The sequence below is a fragment of the Idiotropiscis lumnitzeri genome, chromosome 5 (genome assembly GCF_059441095.1).
Source record: "Idiotropiscis lumnitzeri isolate Australia: NSW breed Sydney's pygmy pipehorse chromosome 5, RoL_Ilum_1.0, whole genome shotgun sequence".
Classification (NCBI taxonomy): Eukaryota; Metazoa; Chordata; class Actinopteri; order Syngnathiformes; family Syngnathidae; genus Idiotropiscis; species Idiotropiscis lumnitzeri.
This window is the reverse complement of record NC_142395.1, coordinates 25,986,129-26,008,889: the sequence shown is the minus strand read 5'-3', so window position 1 is coordinate 26,008,889 and position 22,761 is coordinate 25,986,129. Positions and strand designations below refer to the sequence as shown.

The 22,761-nt window shown below is 41.3% G+C and overlaps 2 protein-coding genes across 2 annotated transcripts; one reads left to right on the top strand and one right to left on the bottom strand.

The window, feature by feature from the left end:
* The first annotated feature begins 279 nt into the window (after positions 1-279).
* ripor1 (RHO family interacting cell polarization regulator 1) lies at positions 280-16,429 on the top strand. Its single transcript, XM_088295336.1, has 17 exons — positions 280-442; positions 5,279-5,366; positions 5,457-5,590; positions 5,660-5,738; positions 5,844-5,867; positions 6,475-6,528; positions 6,627-6,776; positions 6,869-6,932; positions 7,009-7,052; positions 8,017-8,142; positions 8,342-8,490; positions 8,567-8,675; positions 12,203-12,745; positions 13,212-13,582; positions 13,928-14,012; positions 14,104-14,197; positions 14,924-16,429. Exons 3-17 carry the CDS (start codon positions 5,499-5,501, stop codon positions 15,001-15,003), a joined length of 2,064 nt encoding a protein of 687 aa, XP_088151462.1. The 5' UTR covers positions 280-442; positions 5,279-5,366; positions 5,457-5,498; the 3' UTR covers positions 15,004-16,429.
* vrk3 (VRK serine/threonine kinase 3) lies at positions 15,955-22,240 on the bottom strand. The gene is made up of 15 exons (XM_088295339.1): positions 22,130-22,240; positions 21,071-21,276; positions 20,797-20,916; positions 20,566-20,667; positions 20,106-20,258; positions 19,569-19,706; positions 19,417-19,472; positions 19,271-19,337; positions 18,496-18,577; positions 18,326-18,422; positions 18,155-18,247; positions 17,936-18,068; positions 17,619-17,736; positions 16,725-16,783; positions 15,955-16,651 (listed from the first exon to the last, which is right to left on the bottom strand). The coding sequence occupies exons 1-15, from the start codon at positions 22,147-22,149 to the stop codon at positions 16,515-16,517; spliced, it is 1,581 nt and encodes a 526-aa protein (XP_088151465.1). The 5' UTR covers positions 22,150-22,240; the 3' UTR covers positions 15,955-16,514.
* Positions 22,241-22,761: the final 521 nt, after the last annotated feature.

Genomic DNA, 22,761 nt, shown 5'->3' with positions numbered 1-22,761 from the left:
GTATAAAGTATCTGTGAGTGTTGAGAAAAGCATAAAAGATTTAAAATACATTTGCATGTATGTAGCTCAGCTCTTTCACAACAGTTGCAGCTGCAACAAAGTCATTTACAGACCATTCTACATAATCTAAAAATAATTCATCAGAACACAATGTATTATTGCAGTTATAATTATGTAAGTATATATATATATATATATATATATAAGTATATGAGGGCTATTTACCTCTCCAAATCGTGATTGTAACGGTAAGACTTTATTTTGAAAGTGAACAACAGGAAGTGGACTTTTAGCGACTGCTCCACAGTGTGGACACAAAAAAACTGCAAAATCGAGGAGAAGGACAGCGCCCAGAATAACTCTTGAGAAGTGTGCGGACGAGCATCGTGTTAGACATGGGATTGCGGCCAAACTCCCCGGCCGGTCGGACTTCCAAAGAGAGGTAAGAGCAAGCCCGTTTTAATCACCAAGGTCACAAAACAAGGCGCCCGTTTAAGATTTCTCTCCATGGGCGACGCCAAGTAGCTTTCGTGGGATGTTATCCGATTGATACTCGCCAGCTCGTCGTTCTTGTTTTTTTTCCCCTTTTTTAGACTCTTTCGCTCCAGATGTGTTTTCTCTCGCTCCAGATGTGTTTATGTTTGTTTATATTCAAGCGGTTATTTAGGCGCAAAGGTTGTGTTTTGGCTCCGTTTCGCGGAATGTAAATCTGGCGTCCAAGTTTTTCGCTGCTCGGGTCTACTCTCCATCCTCCGCCGAGAACCAGTGAAGCGGCCCCGGCCCCGGTTGTGATGCGACTTTGTTTATCCGACTAAGTGGCCCGCTGCCGCCGGGTTAGCTAATCCGCTAATCTGGAAGAGATGAAGTTGTGTTTTTTTTTGTGTGACACCGCTACTCATCGTTATCCTTCCTCCTTCTCCAAACGTACACACCAGGCTGGACTACATCATTGGAGCTAGCCTTAGCCTAACAGCGGAAGAAAACAAGTCATTGTTATTGTTTGACTGCCATTTTAAGATGCTGGCGTCACAAGTAGTGCAGCTTGTAGTTTTCCATTTTACACGATTTAATTTAATTCATGTTCAACTTTGGGTCATGTAAACCGAATTGATCTATGGCATCTACGGATGGTTTTCTTTCTTCCATTTTTTTGATCTTGTAATGTTTACATGTTCAATCAATCAATTAATCAATCAATCAACCAATAACTGGTGCATTACATCACTTAACTAAATTCTCCATCAATGTAGGTTTATCAAGTGTGTACTTTAAGTTTTGATCTAAATCAGTGATTCTCAAAGTGTGGTACAGGAATCACAGCCCAAGTACAGTTTAGTTGTATTCAACTTTTTAATTCAATGTAATTGCATTTAATCTTTAAGATATATTTGCTTCCTATCTATCCATCTATCTATCTATCTATCTATCTATCTATCTATCTATCTATCTATCTATCTATCTGAGCATTTTATATTTGATTTATGTGTGAATCATTAAAGCTTAAGTGTTATGTAAGTGCAGGTTTCTGTCCTATATTTAATGACAGTGTTAATCTGGAAACCGCATAGTGTCACAGTGGCTCACATCAATATTTAATATATGTACATGGAGAGATAAATATTTTGTGAGGTGGTACATGATATAAAAGTTTCAGAACCACTTACATTTTTCATCAGAGGAGGTAATTTCCAGAATACAGGAAATAGAGTTTTTTTTTTGGTGACTGAGTGACTAATACGAGTCACAAATATTTGTTTCCTCATTTTACACTTTTTAAAATTTAATTACTATTAGACTTTAGCGCAGAGGTCAACGAGGACCACATGAGTAGCCCACGGGCCTGCTCTAAATTGAAAATAATAAATAAAACAAAGAATTGCTCAGCACTGATTGGACATTGTGATGTCCTAGGAATGTTTTGGGAGTGCTGATTTTGAAAATGTGGACACTTAGAGATTTTTTTTTTTTAACATTAAGTTATGTATATTGATATTTAATATATTTAACATCAGAGAATGCCATTTATATTAATAATCATATTTAATGAATGGTAATTTGTGCAACTTTGTTGTTTCACAAGTGTGTATCAAACTGGTAGCGCTTCACATTGATCAGCAAACAAGAAGTAGCTCTCACTTTAAAAAATGTTGCCGTGAGTCATTAAAAATGCATTACATCACATACAATGCTAATATTTCAATATTAATACAAATTAACTAGAAGGTAATACATTCTTACTAATATGTAATACAAAGCTTTCAACAAAAATAAAGAAACTATTGCACAACTGCAAAATTGAGTTCACTGTCTAAAAATACCTTTGTTGTGATTAGGAGTAGGGAACCAGTGAATGATTCCAAACACAGCCAAGGTTTCGATGTTGAGTGTCCTTTAAGACTTCTTAATATACACCTCCTAAAATACATTTTTATAACATTGCTATTAATACCTCGGTCCAAACGAGCCGATGCATTGTGTGGTTTGTGCGTGACTTTTTCTTGCAAAGAAAACTCCAGTCTTGTGAGGTGCTTTCAAACAGTGTCCTCTTTGTTTGCACCCCCCCTCGCTCGGAGAGGATTAATGCAGCTAATGATCTGTAACATAGGGAAAGGGATAAAAGATCATCGAATTGAGAGGAAAGCTCACCTTGTATGCGTCTTTCTGCTGTATGTACATTTCTGTGTGTGCGTGTGTGTGTGTGTGTGTGTGTACTGCATGTACTCTCAGTATCTGCTGTTTACAGAGGAGTGTCAAAGTGTTGCAGTTTTATTTTCTCTCAAAAGTGGCACAAGTGAGCATATGGCACCTTTTTCTCCTTTTTATTTTTAAACCCAAACCCGGACCCCCTCCTGTTAATCCTCCCAAGATGTCACCTAGATTAGTGGCTTACCACTGAGGGACCCCCCCGCACCCCTCGCCCCTGCCTGCAGCATCAATTGTGAAGACAACAGTGTTTTTACAATTTGATGTCTGTATGTACAGTGGAGTTTTTTTTTTTTAATTTTTTACTAAATATACTGTGTACAGGCGGCACGGTGGTCGCCTCGTTGCCACGTCCGCCTCGCACTACTGACGTTAAGGGTTCAATTCTGGCTCCAACCTTCCTGCGTGGAGTTTCCATGTTTTCCCCATGCCTCCGTGGGTTTTCTCTGGGTACTCCGGTTTCCTCACAGATTCCAAAATCATGCATGGTAGTTGAATGGAACACTCTATAATGGTCCTAGATGTCATTGTGAGCGCAAGTGGTTGTTTGTCTTTGTGTGCCCTGCGATTGGCTGGCAACCAGTTCAGGGTGTACCCCGCCTACTCCTCAAAGATGGCTGGGATAGGCTCCAGCACACCCGCCACCCTTGTGAGGAAACGCGGCTCAGATAATGGATGGATGCATATACTGTGTCCATTTTTAAATATTTGTGGTTGTGTGTGGAATGTAAAACAATGCAGAGCAACCAACCACCAGTTGCTCGACAGCCCTCGCACATTCACAAAATCCATCTGTTAATATGGGTTTGGTTCTTGCTTGACAGATTTACGTTAAAGACGATAATCTCTTTTGTGACTAGTTTAGCTCAGGCACGACCCCCCCGCCCCCCTTCCTGTAGTAACCCTGATCACGCTAATCTGCATGTTTTTCTATCATTCCTGAAGGCTTCTTCTTTCTCTTTTTTTTTTTCTTAACACACTCGCCCACACTGCAGGAGTCGTTTTTATATTCTCGGGCCAAGCGGCTGTGTAGAATTTCCTGTATGGAGGCCGCTATGAGACTTCCTGCTCTCGGTTGCTGGATGTGGAGGTGGGAGGGGAGTTGCTGTAGAAGCATGGAAGGAAGGAAGACGACTCGAGACAAGCCGAAGCAGACTGCCCGGTGGCCACTTTGCTCGCAGCGAGTGTGTCATGCTATGACTCAGACAATTAAAAAATGTTCTCAGGAGTGGAAGTGAAAGAAGTTTCTGTCTTCTATCGCTCCCTTCACCTCATAATAAAAATGAGGATCTTTTATTATAATATGTCTGAGAGGAATAGTCCTCTCAGATACAATTACGATGGCAAAGGGGTCTAAAAATTCCGGAATGCTTCTGGTAAATTTCCTTGGGAAGTTAGGATGGAGGAATATTGCAAATTGGAAATGTTTCATGGTAATTAACTGGGAATTGTGTCTAATTTTATGGGAAAAATATCACATTCGAGCTTTTATAAGATGTCCCCAAAAGTGATTGTCTACCATAATTGCGATTTTTTTTTTTCTACAATATTGCGATTTAATATAGACCTTTCTTTTCAAGATGTCTTCATATATATTTTGTAACAAACAGAAGCCATAATATGTATTCTAATGAACATCAGCTTTACTATAAATGTTTTGGTCACAGAGGTTAGGGTTATGCTTAAACTTAAATGAACCATGAATTAATTTTAAATACAGTTAATCTACTTCATGTTGAACAGGGGTGGGCAAACTTTTTGATTGGCGGGCCACAATGGGTTCTAAAATTTGACAGAGGGGCCGGACCAGGAGCAGATGGATGGAATGTTTTGGTAACCTCACCTCATCAGAGAAAAAAAATAAATTTAATTTTAAATGAAAGTGAACAAAAGCATTACAACAAAATATCTGTCTTTGACATACCGCAGTTTCTAGAAAATAAAACATTAACAAGGTATATTCATTTCATTTTTTTCAAGTTCGGCGGGCCGGATTAAAACGTTTAACGGGGCCGCATGTGGCCCCCGGGCCGTAGTTCCCCCACGCCTGCCCTAAACTGTCCAATTCTGATGGCCTCACATCTCTCTGAATAATCCCTGAAGTGAAATAGAAAAAAACATGTAAATGAATATATTTTTTCTCATAAGCAGACAACAATGCAAAGTGCATAGCTGTCTTTTCCCACATACAAAGGCTTTGTATGACCTTTATTGCCTCTTTTTTTTTGTATCACTTCTCTTGAGCAGTCTCATATGGAAAGCTTCCTTGTAACTCAAATTTTGTCTGACAACCCCGAACAAAAAAATCTACCATGTGGCAAAACATAACTGAAAAAGCTTAAATTGGGGCACTCATAACTCAAAGTGCCAATTTACTTGCTTGAAACATGAAACTATATTTTTCCCAACTATGAGTAAATCACCTATTGCCAACCAACCCTTAATTTTGCGTAATCCTGGTTTATTTTTAATAATTCCCATGGAAAGTTTCCAACTTAATGAGGTCCCAGAATATCACTCCCCTACGTGCGGCGCTGATAGGGGCCTCTGACTTCTCCTTTGTGTACCATTCCAGGACATGCCCTTTGGTTTATTAAAGCCCCGGTGCTACAGTCGGCCCTTCCAGCATGCTCCAGTAGTGATCGGACCCCCACAGTCAGCAGGTACCACCCTCCTCCTTCCTCGTGCGTGCTTTCTTTACGATAGTCTTGAAGCAAAAATGAATATTGTCTCTGGGCTGCTTGCTCCCTCAGCGCTGTTTGATCCAAGAGAAACGTGCCTTGTAAGGAAGCAGGATGTTCACAGGCTCCACCAAGCTGCCCCCCGCCAAAACCCCCCAGCCCGAGCGGCTGGACGAGGTGTACGCTGCCTTACGCAGAGGCTTACAGTGAGTGGATATTTCGTATAGCGGCACGTTGGAACGTCACTAAAACGCTTGATTATTTGTCGTTGTTAGGTCCTACTTGCAGGTCCACCAGTTGGAACTAGACACTCTAGGCCAACAGATCCGAGAAAACAAGAGAAACGGTCGACTGGTGAGAGGCCGCCTTTTCAAACGAGTCTCACTTGGTATCGAGTGGTGCCAGGCGGGATGCTAATTAGATGCTTTGTGATGCTAAATGTTTGATTTTCTTCCACAGGGCTCTTTGTATGAGCAGGATAAGGTTGGTTTCATTCACATCTGTTGTTTACAGTCACCGGTCACAGCATTAAGCACACCTACACAATCTAATAAGATCCAATACAAGATCTGTGTCCGAAAATCTGCCATAGAGATAAAAATGTTCAGTTTTGAGTGACACCTAAGCGTGGTACTGCTCAATTTAATAAAGAGGGCTCCTTTTTATGTTCACCCTCATGTTGCAAAATGCGGTGAAACCCAACCTGGCCGCAAATAGCGAAACAACTCCCACACTAAAAAAGGGTTGTAATTGCCTAAAAATGCCACCAGATGGCGCCAAATCCCCTTTCTATGGCCAGGCTAAACGAAGCTCTACCTCTGAATCCAATAAAAGATCTTGGCATCAAGATGTCACCAAAGAAATATTTTTACATTAGAAATGGCTTTGTCTTCAGCATAAAACAGTAAAAAAAAAAGTGAGTTTTCCGCAGATAATGCATAGATTCCCACTGAATTGCAGAAGAATGCAAAAGTGTCGTTTTTTTATTTTAATCTTATATTGTATCACGTTAGATTCTGATACATTCCGTTTTGTATTATCTTTCTTACCTGACCTTACATTTTTATCTTGTGTCCTTTTTTTTTTCTAGCAAGTGAAAGCCATAGAGAGATTCATGCGTCGTTTGGAATTCCACCTCAGCAAGGTGTTTTTGAAAGATTCAACTCGTAAACGTAGAATAAACAGGTTCTGGTTGTTTTCATCCGAGTGTGTGTGAAACTGCGGCCATTTGTTGTCTTGCAGGTGGAGGAGCTATACGATGCGTACTGCATACAGCGACGGCTCCGAGATGGTGCGAGTAAAATGGTGGCGGCCTTTAACTCTGCCACTGGGAGCAAAGAGGCTCGGGAGAGCTTGAGTGAAGCCAACAGAGGCTTTAGGGAATGTACGGAGGTGAGTTGCCGACACTAAGTCCGTGTGTTGGCATCAAATCTTTCTTTTTTTGATATTTAATTTTTTGTTCACGGCTGCGTGTGTGCGCGCAGCACATGTGCTCGCTCGAGAGCGAACTGGAAAGCCACATGGGAGAATTTCATGTCAAGATGAAGGGTGAGTGAGTCACTTTGTAAGCTCATCACTTTCACTTCCTTCTCCTCGTCGCAATATGTTTTCATTCACGTTGCAGGCCTCGCCGGATTTGCTCGGCTGTGTGCGGGTGACCAATATGAGGTATGTAAAAGAAAAAAAAAAGAAAACAAATCAAAGACACACACATACATTAATTTTTGAGTCTAAATCCTTGTTATGGCATAGCAAGCGACATGTAACACATTAGTTGCAATGACTACTTCTTCTTTTTTTAATTCCATTTATTTTTCTTGCTGCTTTTGGCGGTTGGCAAAACTTTTGGTGGATTATTGCCACTTACTTTATTTTTAAATAATGCACCAAAACTATTTGTCAACGGCCAGAAGAAAGTCATCACGTTTAGAGAATGGGAATTTTGTGTGCCGTCTGAGCTCTAATTTCAATATGTGGCTGAAGACCCCCCAAAAATGGCCCGTTTGTTCAAAAATCAACATTGCATCATCAAAGAGTGCAAACCCTTTTCAACATTTTCCATTGGTCGATAATTTGGGGAAAAAAAAACACACCTGTGGACTGACCAATAATATCGATTTGTGAAAAAATTGTGATGTAGGAGTTTTCCGACCCGACACCAGCGATACACAAACCGCACTTGACTACTATAAGTTGCAGGACAAGCCAAACTATGACAAAAAAGTAGGATTCACATTCCAAAAAAGACAGTAATGGAAATTCACATTTTAAACCCACAAAACAATTATGGAATAATTACACAAGATTTTATTATATTTTTCTATTTAAAAAAATGTTACTATCCAGCCATTCATTTTTTTTTATAGCTCTTGTTTTCGAGGGTCACGGGTGAGCTGTAGCCTATCCCGGCGGACTTTGGACAAGCGGCAGGGTACACTCTACACCTGTCGTTAGTAAATCACAGGGCAGACGTTGAATCTTGCTTTTTCGTTCTCATTGGCTGGCAAAATGAGCGTTCTACTGCCTTGTAGTGACCATTTCGGATCTCTTACTTTGAGGTTTATAATCTAATAATTTATTAATAATAATTTATTATCTAATAATTTATTATCACTGTTGCCCCTCTTTCCAGGTGCTCATGCGCTACGGGCGTCAGCGCTGGAGGCTACGAGGCCGCGTAGAAGTCAGCAGCAAGCAGATGTGGGACAGCGAAGAGTACATTTTCCTGCCTCTCGTCACTGAACTTTTGTCCATTAAGGTGAGCGTTTTAATAATATTTACATCCGCTAGGGAATTTCTCTTTTGATTGGTGGATCTTGTGGAATGCTCCAGTGATGGTTGGCTTTTATCTCGGACCGCAATGGCTTCTATCTAGTTTTGAATCCAATTTTCACTTAACCCGCTCAAACAGGAAAATGCACAATAAAAAACAGCTTCCCATTGTTTTTTTTTTTCAGGTGACAGAGCTGAAGAGTTTGGCCAATCACGTGGTGGTGGGTAGCGTATCCTGCGAAATGCTCGACCTCTTCTGCCCACTCCCGCAAACCCTTGCCGTGGATATTAACGACTTGGGAACAGTTAAGCTGAACCTGGAAGTCACGTGGAGGTAATGAAACCTGCAACTCGCACCCTTTAGTCACTAAATTCAGCTCCATATGACGTGATCTTATTTTTTTTTCCAGTCCTTTTGATAAGGATGACCAGACGTCGTCGTGCAGTACCGTTTCCAAACGTCTGTTGTCCAATCAGAGCCCTCCAGACACGCCCTCCATGCGGGAACAAGTGTTTTATGTGAGTCAACATGACATCTCTCTCCCACGTCATCATTCGCCATTGAACGTCTTTCCTTGCCGGCCACTTCATCTGGTGCACCTTATATGAGCCATCCAGGGCAGCTCCAAATTTGACTTTGGGTGGAGTTTGTCATTCTGGTAACGGTTGGAGCTTTTCTCGCTATATTATGGTTCACTTAAAACGCAGTCCCGTTAAGTCATGGATGTTTTTGGTTGAACTTCTCGCTATGATGCGGAAATATGGAATGAGAGCCGCAGTTGCTGACATGCTTTTCAGCACTTTGTTGAACTCTGGTAGAACTTTAAAACGCAGAGCTGACGCGCAAACGCAGCTTTGCGACGTCATGCCACACCGCCACGCCATGCATGCCTCTTAAAGGCAAATATGAAGCACAGAAATATTTTTATTTCTTTGCAATGTTTTTGTTTGTGTTTGAATAGGTTTACAATTTACGTACACAAAATGCATTTGAATTTGTTTAAAGTTTGTTGGAGGGATAATATTATTTAAAAAAAAATGGCCAACTTTTTCGTATGGTTCAGTGATGTTTAACAGTACCGCCAACTCCAACAACATTATTGAACATGTTGCAGAATTCATAATTGTTTTCCTCTGCTTTATTGTGATTCATTGTTGGCGCCTCTACAATATCGTGTGTGTTTTTTCTTCCGAGTACACTTAATTAAATAATGATGCACTTTACAGCCGTTTACTGAACGCTGTAAAACAAACACACTCAGACGGAAGCGTCTTTGGGCCGAAGCTCTCTAACGCCGCCTCACCTGGCCCCGCCTCTTAAAGGCACAAGAATGTGCACAAACACTACATTATATCCAGTGTTTTCTATACATTTGATTGCAATTTATTTTGTTGGGTTTAAAACAAAAAAAACAGCCTTTCTACACTCTAAATAGGTTAAAAGTGTCAAATATAGTTTGACCGAGAAACTATATATTCTTTTCAAATATGTTCTGTCAATCTGTGGATTTTTACCTCTTGTGGGTGGGTCTTGTATATATCCCGCAGGGTTTCACTCCAGTTTGTAAAATTCGTCCAACGCAATAAAATGGAACACCTGTGTCCATCCAGGTGTACCAAATTAAGTGGCTAGCGAGCATATCTCCACTCATCTGTTTGCCTCAGTCATGGCTTGCTGTTACTTTCATTTCACTGGCTTGTTCTGTTTCAGCTACTCCCCACCTGCTTTGTTTGTAGCAGTAGCACTGATGTGTGTGAGGATAATCGAACGGGACTGTGTGTCAGGTCATGTGGTTGTGGAAGTGGCGTGCCTAATGCGAGTAGCCCCGCGGCCAGCGATGGCGCTAGCGGGAGGTGTGACAGCGGAAGCGTGTATGAGCGGAGCTGCGGTCCCTGTAGCTGTTTAATAGTGGTTGAGTAGCCGTCCAATATGTTCCTCCTCTTCCTCACCTCGCTGAAGAGCACATCTCACGGGGGCGCCGTGCGCAAACGCCGGCTGACTGAGGCGGTCGACAAGGGCGTGTCGGACAGGAGAGCTTCGTTCCCGCGCACTCTGAGCCATGCAAGAGCCCCACCCAGAGGTTTACAGTTGGTGTGTGGAATGTAGTTTTAGTATTCAAGGACTTTGGGAGTTTAATTGCGATTGCAAGTGACTGATCTGTTTGATATGAATTATTCCCCTTTCGTGCCTTTAAAGGGGGGGTCCTGAGTTTACGACCGCATCGAACATACTGTATGACATTTCACTGCGCAATGAACTAATGTGAACGATCAAAAAAAAAAAAAAAAGCACGCTCAATTAGCGCCAATCAGTGAATCCCTGCACCTGTTTCTATCCCCACTCGGAGTTTTAAACAAAATCTTCAAGTTCGCTCTCTTGCATAGCTCCCCAAATAAGGATTTTTTTTTTTTTTTTGTCACTATGTTGAAGTTGACTATAAAACTGACCCATAAAACAAGAGCGAATTAAACTTTGTGTATGTATGTACACACCAAAATATTCAAACAAACCTATGAGTCCTTCTTATGGAATTCGGCTAGCTTGATGCTAACGAGCTAATAGAAACAGTACCCAGTAAGCTGGGGTCCAATGGAATTAAATTTTCACTTGACTTGTTTTGTATTTCAGGCTTAGAAGTATATTTGATCAAAAATATTGACTGTAATTATGACTTTGGTACTGATAGCCGCCGTGGGAACAAAACTGTCATGAACAAGGACCCCCTTGTTTACGCACGATAGCTAGCTTGACAGAGGAAGAAATAATCAGACCAAAAATAATCACCTTTTAAATTGAACACTATTTAAAGTTAAATGATAACAATATAATTTAGTTTTAATTAGAAGAAAAACAAGTACCATGAAAATTACAGCAACAGCTAAATTATCAGATACGGCAAATAACTGTGTAACATGTTTGTTTTGTTTTTTTAACAGCAAAAAAAAAATCTATGTACTTCCTTTGCTTGTGAAGCGCAGAGCAAAACATGAAGTTTGCTCCTTCCACCTGTTTTCTTCTTCCTGCTGGCCCTAAAATGCGCCCATTGTTCTTGATTCAAGCATGCTGCCTGAATAAATCGGTGTGACCTGACCTGAATCGCAGTGGCCTTGCGGGTTTGAAAGCCCTTATTTGTTCCGCATCCCGCATGGAACACATCCATTGGACTTTACGAACACACCACATTTGTCAGCTGCGGTCATGACCGTCATGTGCAACCTTGAGACCTGACTGCAGCCAGCTTTGAGAACCACTGTTTAAGTTGTCACTGTTAATTGTTTGTCATGCTTGTGACGCAAGTTGATCAGGTGGATGGAATCACCCTTCATACACCAGCATGGCATTTGTAGCAAATATTTTGCTTTTCCTGCATATAGATTTAATAATGAAACAGAAAAAGAACAAAGCGACTAAGCTGCAGTGTCAATGCTAGATTTGTTAGCCCGTCAATTTGCCGTTATGTGTTCGCATTAAGCTCGTGGACTTTTGTTGTTATTTGAGCTGAAGATAAAGTGGTGCCCACTCAGATTGTTTGGCTTTGATTTAGGTCTTTGAGTGTTTTTTGTTGCCGTATGTATTTATACAGCGCTTGTGTTCAGTCGGTGGTCACTAGTGATGGGAAAATGAAGCCTCAAATTTGCTTCATGAACCAGGTGTTGTATTTTTGAGTCCTCTAGATGGCACTGTTGCTTTAAATAAAAGGTTTAAAAAATGCCAATTTAGTGTGCTTTCAGGCCAATGTTGAACAGAGAGTGCCATCTAGAGGAGTCCAAAAATATTACAACTGGTTCATGAAGCAGATTTGAAGCTTCCTTTACCCATCACTAGAGTTAGCAGCACACAATATTCAGGTTTCTGGTAGTAAGCAAAAAAAAAAAAAAGGTCCGAAAATCATTCTCGAACATCATTCTACTGCATTGCAGTCGATTTGGATTCAATTAATTGCTCAGCCCAAATTCTGAACACAGTCGCATCCCAGTTGTAAGAGGTTGTGCATATTTGTGCAACGGCATTATTTAATTTTCTCACTGTGTCTCATTTCCTCCAGTCTCTGCTGAAGCGACAAGGAGAGCTGGACAACGGCACCGTCTGGTCCAACTCCTCCGAGTCTTCCGACGATTCGTCCAGCCCGGCCCTCGGCCACCATGCTCAGAGGCTGTCGGCCTCCAACGTCCTGCATACTAGCGTCCCTGCGCCGCACAAGTCCAGCGCTTCGACGCCGTCGTTATCGTCCAATCAGGAGGAGGACGAGAGCGAAGCGGGCGAGGTTTTCTCCCCAAGAGATTCGGTGCACAACGGCCATCCGCAGACGTCGTCCTCTCGGAGCCGAGTCGATGAGACCGGCCCGGAATGTACTGTGACGGACAGGCTGTCTGCCCAATCGGCCGAGCTTCTGGAAAGCTCGGCGGAGCTGAGCTGCTCGTGCTCCGACGTTTCCTCCGCGGCCGCCGAGTCGATAGAGAGGACGGACGAATGTCCGGCCAAAGATCCACCTGAGAACTCGACAATCCGGACCGGAGCAGGGCCCACTGAGGCTGAAGGACCAATGCAGACAGATCACGATTCAAAACATTCTGACGGAGCGCCAACTGTAAGTTGATGCTTGTGTTTGTTCGATATTTTCTCATCCAGACTTTCACCCTTTTCACAATCAATGCGAAAAGGTTTGTTTCGATTTGATTTGTTTGGACTGGTGCTTCTCAAATGCCAACAAGTTAAACAGAAACTACAACAGTGGATCAACACATAAATCCAAATGCCCAGCTAAAATGTTGCTTCTTGCACGGGTGTCAAACTCGAGGCCCAGGCGCCAGACCCGGCCCGCCACATCATTTAATGTGGCCCACGAAAGCTAATCAGGAACTTTAACCAAAATCGTCAAAAGTCAAAAAACATATTAATACAATATCCCCCGCAGCTGTCTTTGCAAGTTTTGGGCAATTATCTTCTTTCATGTTGAATGAATTTAGAAACAAAATGATCATTTGCTTTCTTAATGCTCTGATTGGTCAAGCGGGTAGTTGAAGTCTTAACGTGTCTGTCTGGTTTGTCCACAGGTCCCTTTCCCCACTTCTTCTAGTTTCACTCAGGAAGTGGAGACTGCTCTTGAGAGTTTTGACTTCCTCAACTGCTCTGACCTGGAGGAGGAGGAGGAGGAGGAGGCTGAGCATCAAGAAGAGGTTGCGCAGCAAAAGACGGACGAGCTTCAGGAAAACGATGAGCAGCCAACGGAAGAGGAGCATCAAGAGGAAGATGCCCAAGAAAAGGAGGAAGAACCTCAAGAGGAAGACAAAGGAGTAAAGCCAGAAGAGGAGGAGCAGCATCGCGAAGATGAGAACAAGAGTGAACAAGACAACGTAGATGAGGAGAAGGTGACCAAGGAGGTGGAGGAGGAGAAGGGCAAAGAAATGTTCGACTCCGGAGGAAGGTCAGTGTTTTCCATTGACTACAAAAGTGACAAGTGACTCAGCTCTGCTGCCAATCAAGAAAATTGGCGAAATATTAAGTTTCAGAATTGCCAGAAGATGACGCCAAAGCACTTTTTGGCTATTCGACAAGGCAATGGCCTGACTAAATGAAGCGCCTGATGATAGTGAATTAATACTCCTTATTAAAATGTTTAAATAAAAAATAAAAAAAGCTGACTTATCACAGTTGAAAAAAAATATTTTAAAACTAACTTCAAAATGATTGACAGAATAAAAAAAAAGGATTGAAATTCAAAAGTCAAATCTTGCTTTTTGTCATGATTTTCCGAATTTTGTGCTGCCAGCGACGAAGAAGCAGGAGACGGCCTGGAATTCCTCATGGAGGCTCCAGAAGGATTTCGGAACTCTGACGAAGACCACGAATCTCAGGTGCGCTGCGAAACCCATCGGCCAAGTTCGCTTTCTTGTCATCAATATGCTCAAATGTTTGAAAAAAGTAAACCAAAAACCTTTCCATCAGGAATCGAGTGCGGAAGAGGAGCAGGATTTGAGTCGGGTGCAGCTGCCCGAGGAAGAAGAGGCGCACTGTGAGGAAAAGGGAGACGAGCAACACGGTGAGTGAGGGGCGGTCCTGAACTTCAATTTTATTTTGTTCCGTGAAATTGTCTTCATTTATTCCCGACAGTCAATTCTCTTCATTTTGTTGCATTTCTCTTTGCTGCACTGCTTCCAGTGCGTGAATATGACTTTTGAGTTTTATTATTTCCAATCAGATCTCGGACTCCTTGTGTTGCCATGTCAATCTGGAAAATCTCACTAACTGCAGTATCATCTTTCCACCAATAGAGGGGGCTAATAGTCTGTGAATAGGTCATAAGTAAATGGTCAGCGCTTTTCCACCTATTTGGACACTAAAAGTTCACACTGACGTCACTACTGATGAGATGACGCAGCATCAGGAATCCTCTGGAAATCCTCTTGAAAAGTTCAAACGTTAAAATCGGCATTGCGCAATTGATCGAACTTACGAAAAAAAAAATGAAAATATGAAAACATGATTTGCTTGGAAAAAAATTAGACATTTTTCAAATCAGTCCAAAATGGATGAACACGTTAAGACATCTATGATTAAAAATGTCCTGTTGTGTCATTTATCCGTGGATTTTCGCTATTTGCAGCAATCCACCTTTATTTGTAAAAGCAAAGTGCTGTACAAATCAATAAATGCAAATCGTCATAGACAAAAGATGTTCACACGGTACAATTGTGTGTTTTTGTACAATAATAGAAACAAGAAGCTCAACTTTGTGGTTTTGATTTCTTTGACTCGAATCTTCTAGGGCAGGACGCGTCACATGATGTTCAAGAGGAGACGGAGCGTCCCCCGACTCCCAGCCACTTGGCCACCACCGTCTTCTAATTGGCCCGCGGCCCCGACCATTTCCACTCTCTTCTCAACATGCTCGTTGCCAAGTCGACAAGCAAGCTCTTCCATAACTGCAGAGTTTGTGCACACATTCGCCTTGTTCTGACCAAGAACCATAAATACATTTCTTCTTTTTTTCTCCCCAAAGTCGCCAGTCGTTCACCGCCATTGTGTGGCCTGCGTTCATACCACTTTGTTTGAAATCACTAAAAAGCAGGCTCAGTTTATTTAAGTGATGAAACAAGCCGATGTGGATTATTTTTCCTCACTCGGTAATACAATCAATAACGGGGGCCTGTTCTCAGCGTTTGCAGTACCGATGGGACTGGGAACTTTTTGCAGTGTTTTCCAGCAAGTAAAGCTCTTTTTAGGCGAGACTCCACATTGGTCATTTCCACGGTGCGCTAATGTATTCTAGTTGTTTGACGTTGTCTTTAAAGCTACACCGGGGACTTGAGCTGCCTTATGACCAAGTGACCATGTGTATATTCGGCAGGATTGGAGTTTTAAAATGATGCAATATGCGGTGTCAAATGATATTTAAACCTGCATGAGTGTATCTGCCTCACACTGTCAGCATGTCCGCCGTTCAAGGCTTAACTGAGTCATTTAAGCGCGTACAAATTCCAACCTCAGTGGAGCGCTATCGTGTCTGTTTTTATTTTTTTTGGGCATCTTACAAAAAAAGCCTCTTCATTCAGAAAGTGCCTCAAGTAACAGATGTTAAGGTTGTAAAAAAAAAAAAAAAAAAAAAAGGTGAACAGGCAAAGGTTTCAGTGTTTATTTTGGAATTACTTGTAAGAGTGTTCACCTTAAGAGATATTTACTGTTTCATATAAAAGAATTGTATATGTCCTGAAATGTTTTATGTTCAGAAATGTTCAAACTTTATAATTGTTTCTTTAAAACAAACAGCTTCTTGTTTTCTTTCTTAAGTAAAGACTGTTTGCAAAAGAACCACATTTATTTCAGTTGAATTGTTTCTACAAGACGGTCAATCCATGTTTGGTTTCAGGCAGCGTTTGTAGACAACACATTTGAACATAAAAAATAAAAATGAAATCTCAAAACCAAATTAGAAGAATTCCAGTCAAAACTAGTGCATCAAATGTGAACATGAAACCTGTGAAGAGCATCAACATCACAATTTAAACATTACATAACCAATTCCATACAAGAAAATCCGTAAAGCTCAAATTAAAAAAAAAAAAAAAATTTAGCCAACATGTTATATGCAAACGACATATTTCAATATGAATATCACATATAGGGACATGAACTAATTCCTGCATAAACACACTTCAAGGTGAGAAGGCTACAATTTAAATATTACACAATCCTCCCACTCGTTTTACCATTCCTAGAAGCATAAGCGTCGATAAATCTATAAAAATAAACACTGAAGTGAGATTTAAAAAAACCCTTATTTTTATCTCTGCAGTCATTCTTCAAATCACAGTGAAATGTTTGCAATTCATGTTGGGTCCTCCTTTTAGGGTCCTTCACTAAAAGCTGAGGGGTTTTTCCACTGAGCCTCCCAGGTGCGACAAAGCAATAGCGAGCCTGGCTTTCAGTTCCGAGTAGTCCGGCTGCTCCGTGTACTGCAGTTCCGCCACTGTGCTCACGTAGCTCTGAATTGCACCTAAGCAGCAACAACATGAATGAGTAAACTTTTAATTACATACTTGCTGTGATATTTCTAAATATTTACTGACTTGAAACTTTATTCCTCCCAAAGCAGTGACTCAGCAGTGCGGGAACGTCATCCAAGTATCTAAAATGAAAGAACAAGGAATACATATGAAATGAGAGTGCACAGGACCAGTGTCATATGGAACATGGACTCATTGTCACCAAAATTTGCATACAATGCAAATAATGTCATGTTTTTGACTACAAGATATAGCAAACCATATACTGTTCAAAGTGCAGCTTTTGTGATATATAAGAAATGAGACCCAATAGAAATAATTCCAAGGAACACTTCCAAATACCAGCAGTTAGTGATGGGAAAATGAAGCTTCAAATTTGCTTCATGAACCAGTTGTTGTATTTTTAGACTCCAGTAGATGGCACTGTTGCTTTAAATAAAGGGTTTAAAAAATGGCAAGTCAGTGTGCTTTCAGCCCAATGTTGAACAGAGAGCGCCATCTACTGGAGTCCAAAAATACTGCAAGTGATTCATGAAGGAGATTTGAAGCTTCATTTACCCATCAGTACCAGCAGGTGTTGGCATGAAACATTCAGGCTTCTTCTAAAAAATAAAACATGTCAAGAACACCTAAACCTTATCTGGGGTTCATCAAAAGCAGTTGGTAGGTCTGTTGACTCCTATTTAACGTGAGATTGAATGTAATTGGCTTATACCGAACAAACTCATATCCCAGATATAAGCGGGTGTGCCATTTTGGCTATCGACTGAAAATGACCTCACATTTGCTCATGGCTCATATTCCACAAATAAAAATGTCATGTTTAGACAAGTGGGAGTGCATATTATTGTAAAGACATGTTTTGCAGTTGATTTCTTCTCCTTTGATTAAAACAAACAAACAAAAAAAAAAAACAATTAATCTGTGCAGGTAAAAAGCAAGAAAATAAAGACTCACCTCTGTTTGAGATCAGCCACCTGGTCGGGATCAGTGAGGCCGCTCCATGGCAGCGCGCCCGTGTGCCACTGCAGCATGCAGTAGCTCAGAGACTGCAGGTCACTGCGCCGCGACGGAGCTGAAAGAGCAGCTAAAACCTCACGCCAACTGACAGTTCTCGTTTTCCAGCAGAGACTCTCAAATCAAACTAGCACCTCCCCCCCAAAAATACTTGGCTCATCAAAAGTTCAAGAGAAGCGTTTGCTTGTGGTTTTATTACGTTTTACAGGGGCCCACGTCGGACATTTATGGAGGAAAATCCTTCAAAGTGAACTCACCTGCGCCGGTATGAGAATCAACGCTGATGAACTCGAGCGATCCTTCGTGCGGCTCTTGGATGCCTTGGCGATATACCACGTGGCGTCCACCGGGACAGTAGCGCGAGGTGTGGTAGTATCCTGCCAAATATATCTGAACACGCACATGCACACACACACAGTGAGTGGGCTGCGCCACACTGACGCCAGCACGCACGCGTCATCGAGTGTCCTCCCGACCTGCGTGGGGCATCCCGGTTGGATGTAGATGTTTTCGGCGTTGATGTCAGCGTGCGCGTACTCGTTGGAATGGATGTATTGCAGCACGTCCAGCTACAGGGGACACAGAACGTATCAGCTTTGAGTGTCAACGAGGGCGAGGGGACCGCTGGGCAAATAGCGATCGCTCACTATTCTGCAGGCCAGATGGAGGACCGTCTTCTCGGGAAGACAACTGCTGTCCATGACAGATTGGAGTGACAGGCCCATGGCGGGGAAAACCAGGAATCTAAAAATGGAGACGGAAAAAAATCGGTCACGTGAACGAGGGTGTGGTGGAATGCTTGAATAGTTTAGAGCACCTGTACGAATCCGTGTGACCGAAGCTGACGCAAGAAGGAATGCCAAGGAAATCCAAGTCATGTTGCTTGATCCACTTGGCCACTACAAAGACGCAGCGGAAGCGTTACGGCAGGATAACACTTGGAATCTTCAACAAAAACACTTGAAAACAGTGAATCAAAATTTGTCCAGGAATTGTTTTCACTTTTTTTTTTTTTTTTTAAATAAGAGTCCAGTAGTACTAACTTTGAAGTGCAACACATTTGCATTTAATCTTTCATTGTTGTTTTTTTTTTTTTTTTTTAAATCACATTTTTTTTAAAGCATGAACATTACCAACAGTTAAAAAATATATATACACGAGAATGTGCACATTCAGATATTGTCTGACAATTCACTTTAATTGACAAACTAACAAATTTAATATTAGGAAATAACAAATTGAGGTAAATTGTGCCACAAGATGTCCTGAATGAACTTTCTTTTATGACACTCATGAAACAGCACAATGGCATTTTTTTTTCTGGAACAGATCCAGGTCATGTGACTGCCTGGCTACATCTGATTGGCCATATGGAGCCAAACTACACAAAACAGAATCATGTGACGGCGCCCCATGAGGGGGGGGCCGTCCTGTGACAAACCAAAAAACTGCGCAAAGCAATAAGAGTAAAAAAAAAAAAAAAAAAAAAGAATGTAGCTCATTACTAGCCACCTGTGGCTGTGCTGCATCCTACTGTAGCTTGTGTAATATCATTTTTTTTTTCGGAATAAGCAGACTGACTAAATGCTCACCAGATGAAGGCTTCGCCGCCCTCTGCAGAAAGTTCTGTTCTTTGTAGATTCTTCCTCGTTCAGCACCCTGCAATTGAAATGTGCAGCTATTCATTTGTGAAGATGGTTGTAGTTCACAAAAGTGTCAAACTAAATATTGCACTCACCAGTTTAAGGATATAAGAAGATTCCTTGGAGGAGGACCATGAGCCTTTGTGCACAACTGGGAACAAAAACAGTACAAATATTAACAATTAATATAGACGCTGGAATTTTTTTTTTTTTTATTTACTCGTGGAGGTCACGCGGGAAATATCACCTTCATAAACGAGCTCAGTCAGGTTTTGACTGAGCAGCCTGACCAGCGTCCACTTCCTCCCTGTCGTGTCCGCCAGCTCCTCGCCATCCTCGAGTCGCTCCACGGCGGGTACCTTCTTGCCTTTGTTCTGTCCTCTGCCTGCAACGTTCGTTCAGACGAGCACATACTTAGAAAAGAGTTCGGCGATTCAGATGAAACATGAGCGCTAGTAAACATTTGGATCTCTCTCTCTCTCTCTCTCACTCTCTCTCTCTTACTCTCTCTCTCTCTTACTCTCTCTCACTCTTACTCTCTCTCTCTCTCTCTCTCCCCCTCTCCATCTCTCTCCCCCTCCCTCTCTCTCTCTCTCTCTCTCACTCTCTCTCTCTCTCTTACTCTCTCTCTCTCTCTCTTTCTCTCTCTCTCTCTCTCTCTCCCCCTCCCTCTCTCTCTCTCTCTCTCTTACTCTCTCTTACTCTCTCTCTCTCTCTCACTCTCACACTCTCTCTCTCTCCATAGAAACGCCACCACAACACCAAAAACGCGTCTTTTATTCACCTTTGAAAGGAGATTTGGAGGCCGGCGAAGAAAGAGGCGAGAAGGCAGTCAGAGGCAAACTGTCCACAGTGGATTCCTCTGCGCACCTCATCGTTACATCTGACATTTTCTCTTCTTCCTCCACAGGCTGCTGGAGCGTACCTCTGCCCCTTCCTGTAGGTAATGTTGACGGGTGAGACATCATTGCAGTAGATTGTTTTAAATGTTTTTTTTATACGAATAAATACAGTGGAATCTTAACTTAAGGTACGCAGTCACTTGGCTATTTTTTTAAGTTGCCAGCAAAATCGCGAGTTTGGTTTTATGAGAAATAAATGGTAGTAGCAAACGTCACAATAAGCATTACGATGCTTACAGGCATATATTCGTTATCCTCTGCAAAAACTGACCAATATATGTTCCCGGTGATTGACTGCTGACTGTTCCAGTATTGAAAAATTGATAGCTGGATTGCGCTTACCAGATCTCGGCGATTTTAAGATGGGAGGGGGAGAGGACTCAACGGCTGCCGCCTTCTTTACACGTTTGACTGGAGTTTGCTTTGGGGAAGACACAATGTTATCTAGAAAAAAAAGAAAACAGATTGGAAGTGGTACCAACAAGGTTTGGAGAGTTCATGATACAGGAGCAGATGAAAACCATAAAAGAAGCTTAAACACAATTTTTAAAATAGAAATATCATAATTATTACCTTGTGCCACTGGAGGAGAATCTTCTTTTACATTTAATTTGACTTCTCTGTCCAGGCGGAGGGCGTTACGAGTCTTCCGCAGAGCAGGACGTGGAGAAACTAAACTTCCGTGCACTGTAGCTGAATAAAAATGTTGATGGGTTTGGTATGAGTTTACTCTCTGAATGGAACTTTTTAAATTTTTTTTGTGAAACAAATGCTTCTGACAGAGTTCTTGTCTTGTATCGTATTAGAATGCACGTAATGTTGTGTACAGTGCAAAAAATAATCTTACCATCTGTAGCCTCATAACACATGCTGGATGCATGGCTTGTTTTAAAGGCTTCATCCCCTTTAGGGGGAGAGAAATTTGGAGAAGGTCTGATGGCCTCCAGTGCAGACGCATCTGTGGCACAGGGAATTTTCTCCCCGCATGAAGGACAGAATTTAAAACCAGACTGCAATTTTGTGCCGCACTGAGGGCAGAAACGGAAAGTCGTTCTGCAAGAAAACACACACGAGACAATAAGGAGACAATGCGGCTAAATATGAATAACAGATGAAGATAACATCAGAGATGTGAGATGGTGTTGGATCAACTGGTAGCATAACTATACAATGCTAATCAAGTTGTGCCTTATGACAGGAGAGCATTCAGAAAGCCATATGATTATTTATTCAATATTATTGATATCCATTCATGACACCTTGTAATGCAAAAGAGTGACAGGACACCGGGGAAGGAAAATGACTAGATTAAATGTTCAACTGAGCGATATATTTTATCAACAGCTGTGTGTTATTTTGGAGTGGGCATTAAATTTAGTTGCAACGGACTACTTTACGATGTAGTGCAAAGTGACATTTCATCAGTGTTATGCAAAGAAAGAGTTTAATAAAGTATTGACAGAAATGTGAAGGGTTTACTCCTGCGATCCAATGCATATCAAATCTATTTTTTAAAACCCAGATTAGCTAACATGCAGTATTACTGGGTTATGTACAGTGTGCAAGATAAATTAAACGTAAATCACTTCATAAGAGCATCAATATTGGCAAGTTCGGTTGATGCGAAAGGCCAATAAACATATATCATACCAAAAGCAAAAACAGCTTTAAATGGCAACAAATAATGCAGACAACAGTGGCGAGTAACATAAACAGAGCTTGATCGGTCGTTGTGAACATTCTAAGCTAAGTGAGCTATTCGAAATCATATAACCGCCCGTCTTTTAAAATGTGTCGTCGATTAGCGCATAATCAGCGTCTAGAAGAGATAAAGCTTGTGCCAATATCTTAAGAAAAACGTGAAAACAGGCGGCGTCAAGTATTTAAAAATGGACTTTGGAAGTACCTTTCCAATCCCCCATCCATGATCGGGATGTCTGTGTTTACGTCTTTGTTCTTCGCTGGAACGATATTGCGGTCTATACCAGCATTCAAGAAGAATGCTTCCCCTGTTGGAATATAGCAGAACTGCACATAGGCTGTTGAAAGCGGAAGTGGATAGATTTCGCCAAGAAAAAAATAATTAAAATGAAATCTTTTGAATAATTCATAAATTAATGTAAAAAATTCCGGTTCATTTCACATTTTAATTTTATTTTTTTTAAAAGGATGTTTTTATATTCAGAATATTTACATTTCAAATTTCTCTCTCATGTGTAAGGTTAAAAATTCTGTTTTTATTTTCTTTATTTAAATGAGTAGAGGGGCAATACCTTTAAACCAGTCCTTATGTTAATACATTCAAAAATAAATGATTTTTATTCTTTAAAAAGTTGCAAGTGTGACTATAATTGATAAAATTATATACAACAAGCATAAGTAAACACACATGTTCAATAAATACATCACACTGAAATGTGGATAATTTTAAATGCAAACTATGCAAGCAGATACATGCTGCATTGTTTTCTCAAAGATCTTCAAAGGGTCTAAAAAAGGGTGCTGATATATTTTGCCTTAAATGTACAACTGAAAGAC

Excerpts from the sequence above, each read along its gene's own strand:
- ripor1 (XM_088295336.1), top strand. The coding sequence starts at position 5,499 with ATGTTCACAGGCTCCACCAAGCTGCCCCCCGCCAAAACCCCCCAGCCC. Across the intron at positions 5,739-5,843 it reads ACAAGAGAAACGGTCGACTG|GGCTCTTTGTATGAGCAGGA; the intron begins GTGAGAGGCCGC and ends TTTCTTCCACAG. Across the intron at positions 14,198-14,923 it reads AAAGGGAGACGAGCAACACG|GGCAGGACGCGTCACATGAT; the intron begins GTGAGTGAGGGG and ends CGAATCTTCTAG.
- vrk3 (XM_088295339.1), bottom strand. The coding sequence starts at position 22,149 with ATGGATGGGGGATTGGAAAG. Across the intron at positions 19,473-19,568 it reads GACTGAGCTCGTTTATGAAG|TTGTGCACAAAGGCTCATGG; the intron begins GTGATATTTCCC and ends TTTTGTTCCCAG. Across the intron at positions 18,578-19,270 it reads GGCGGCGAAGCCTTCATCTG|TGGCCAAGTGGATCAAGCAA; the intron begins GTGAGCATTTAG and ends GCGTCTTTGTAG.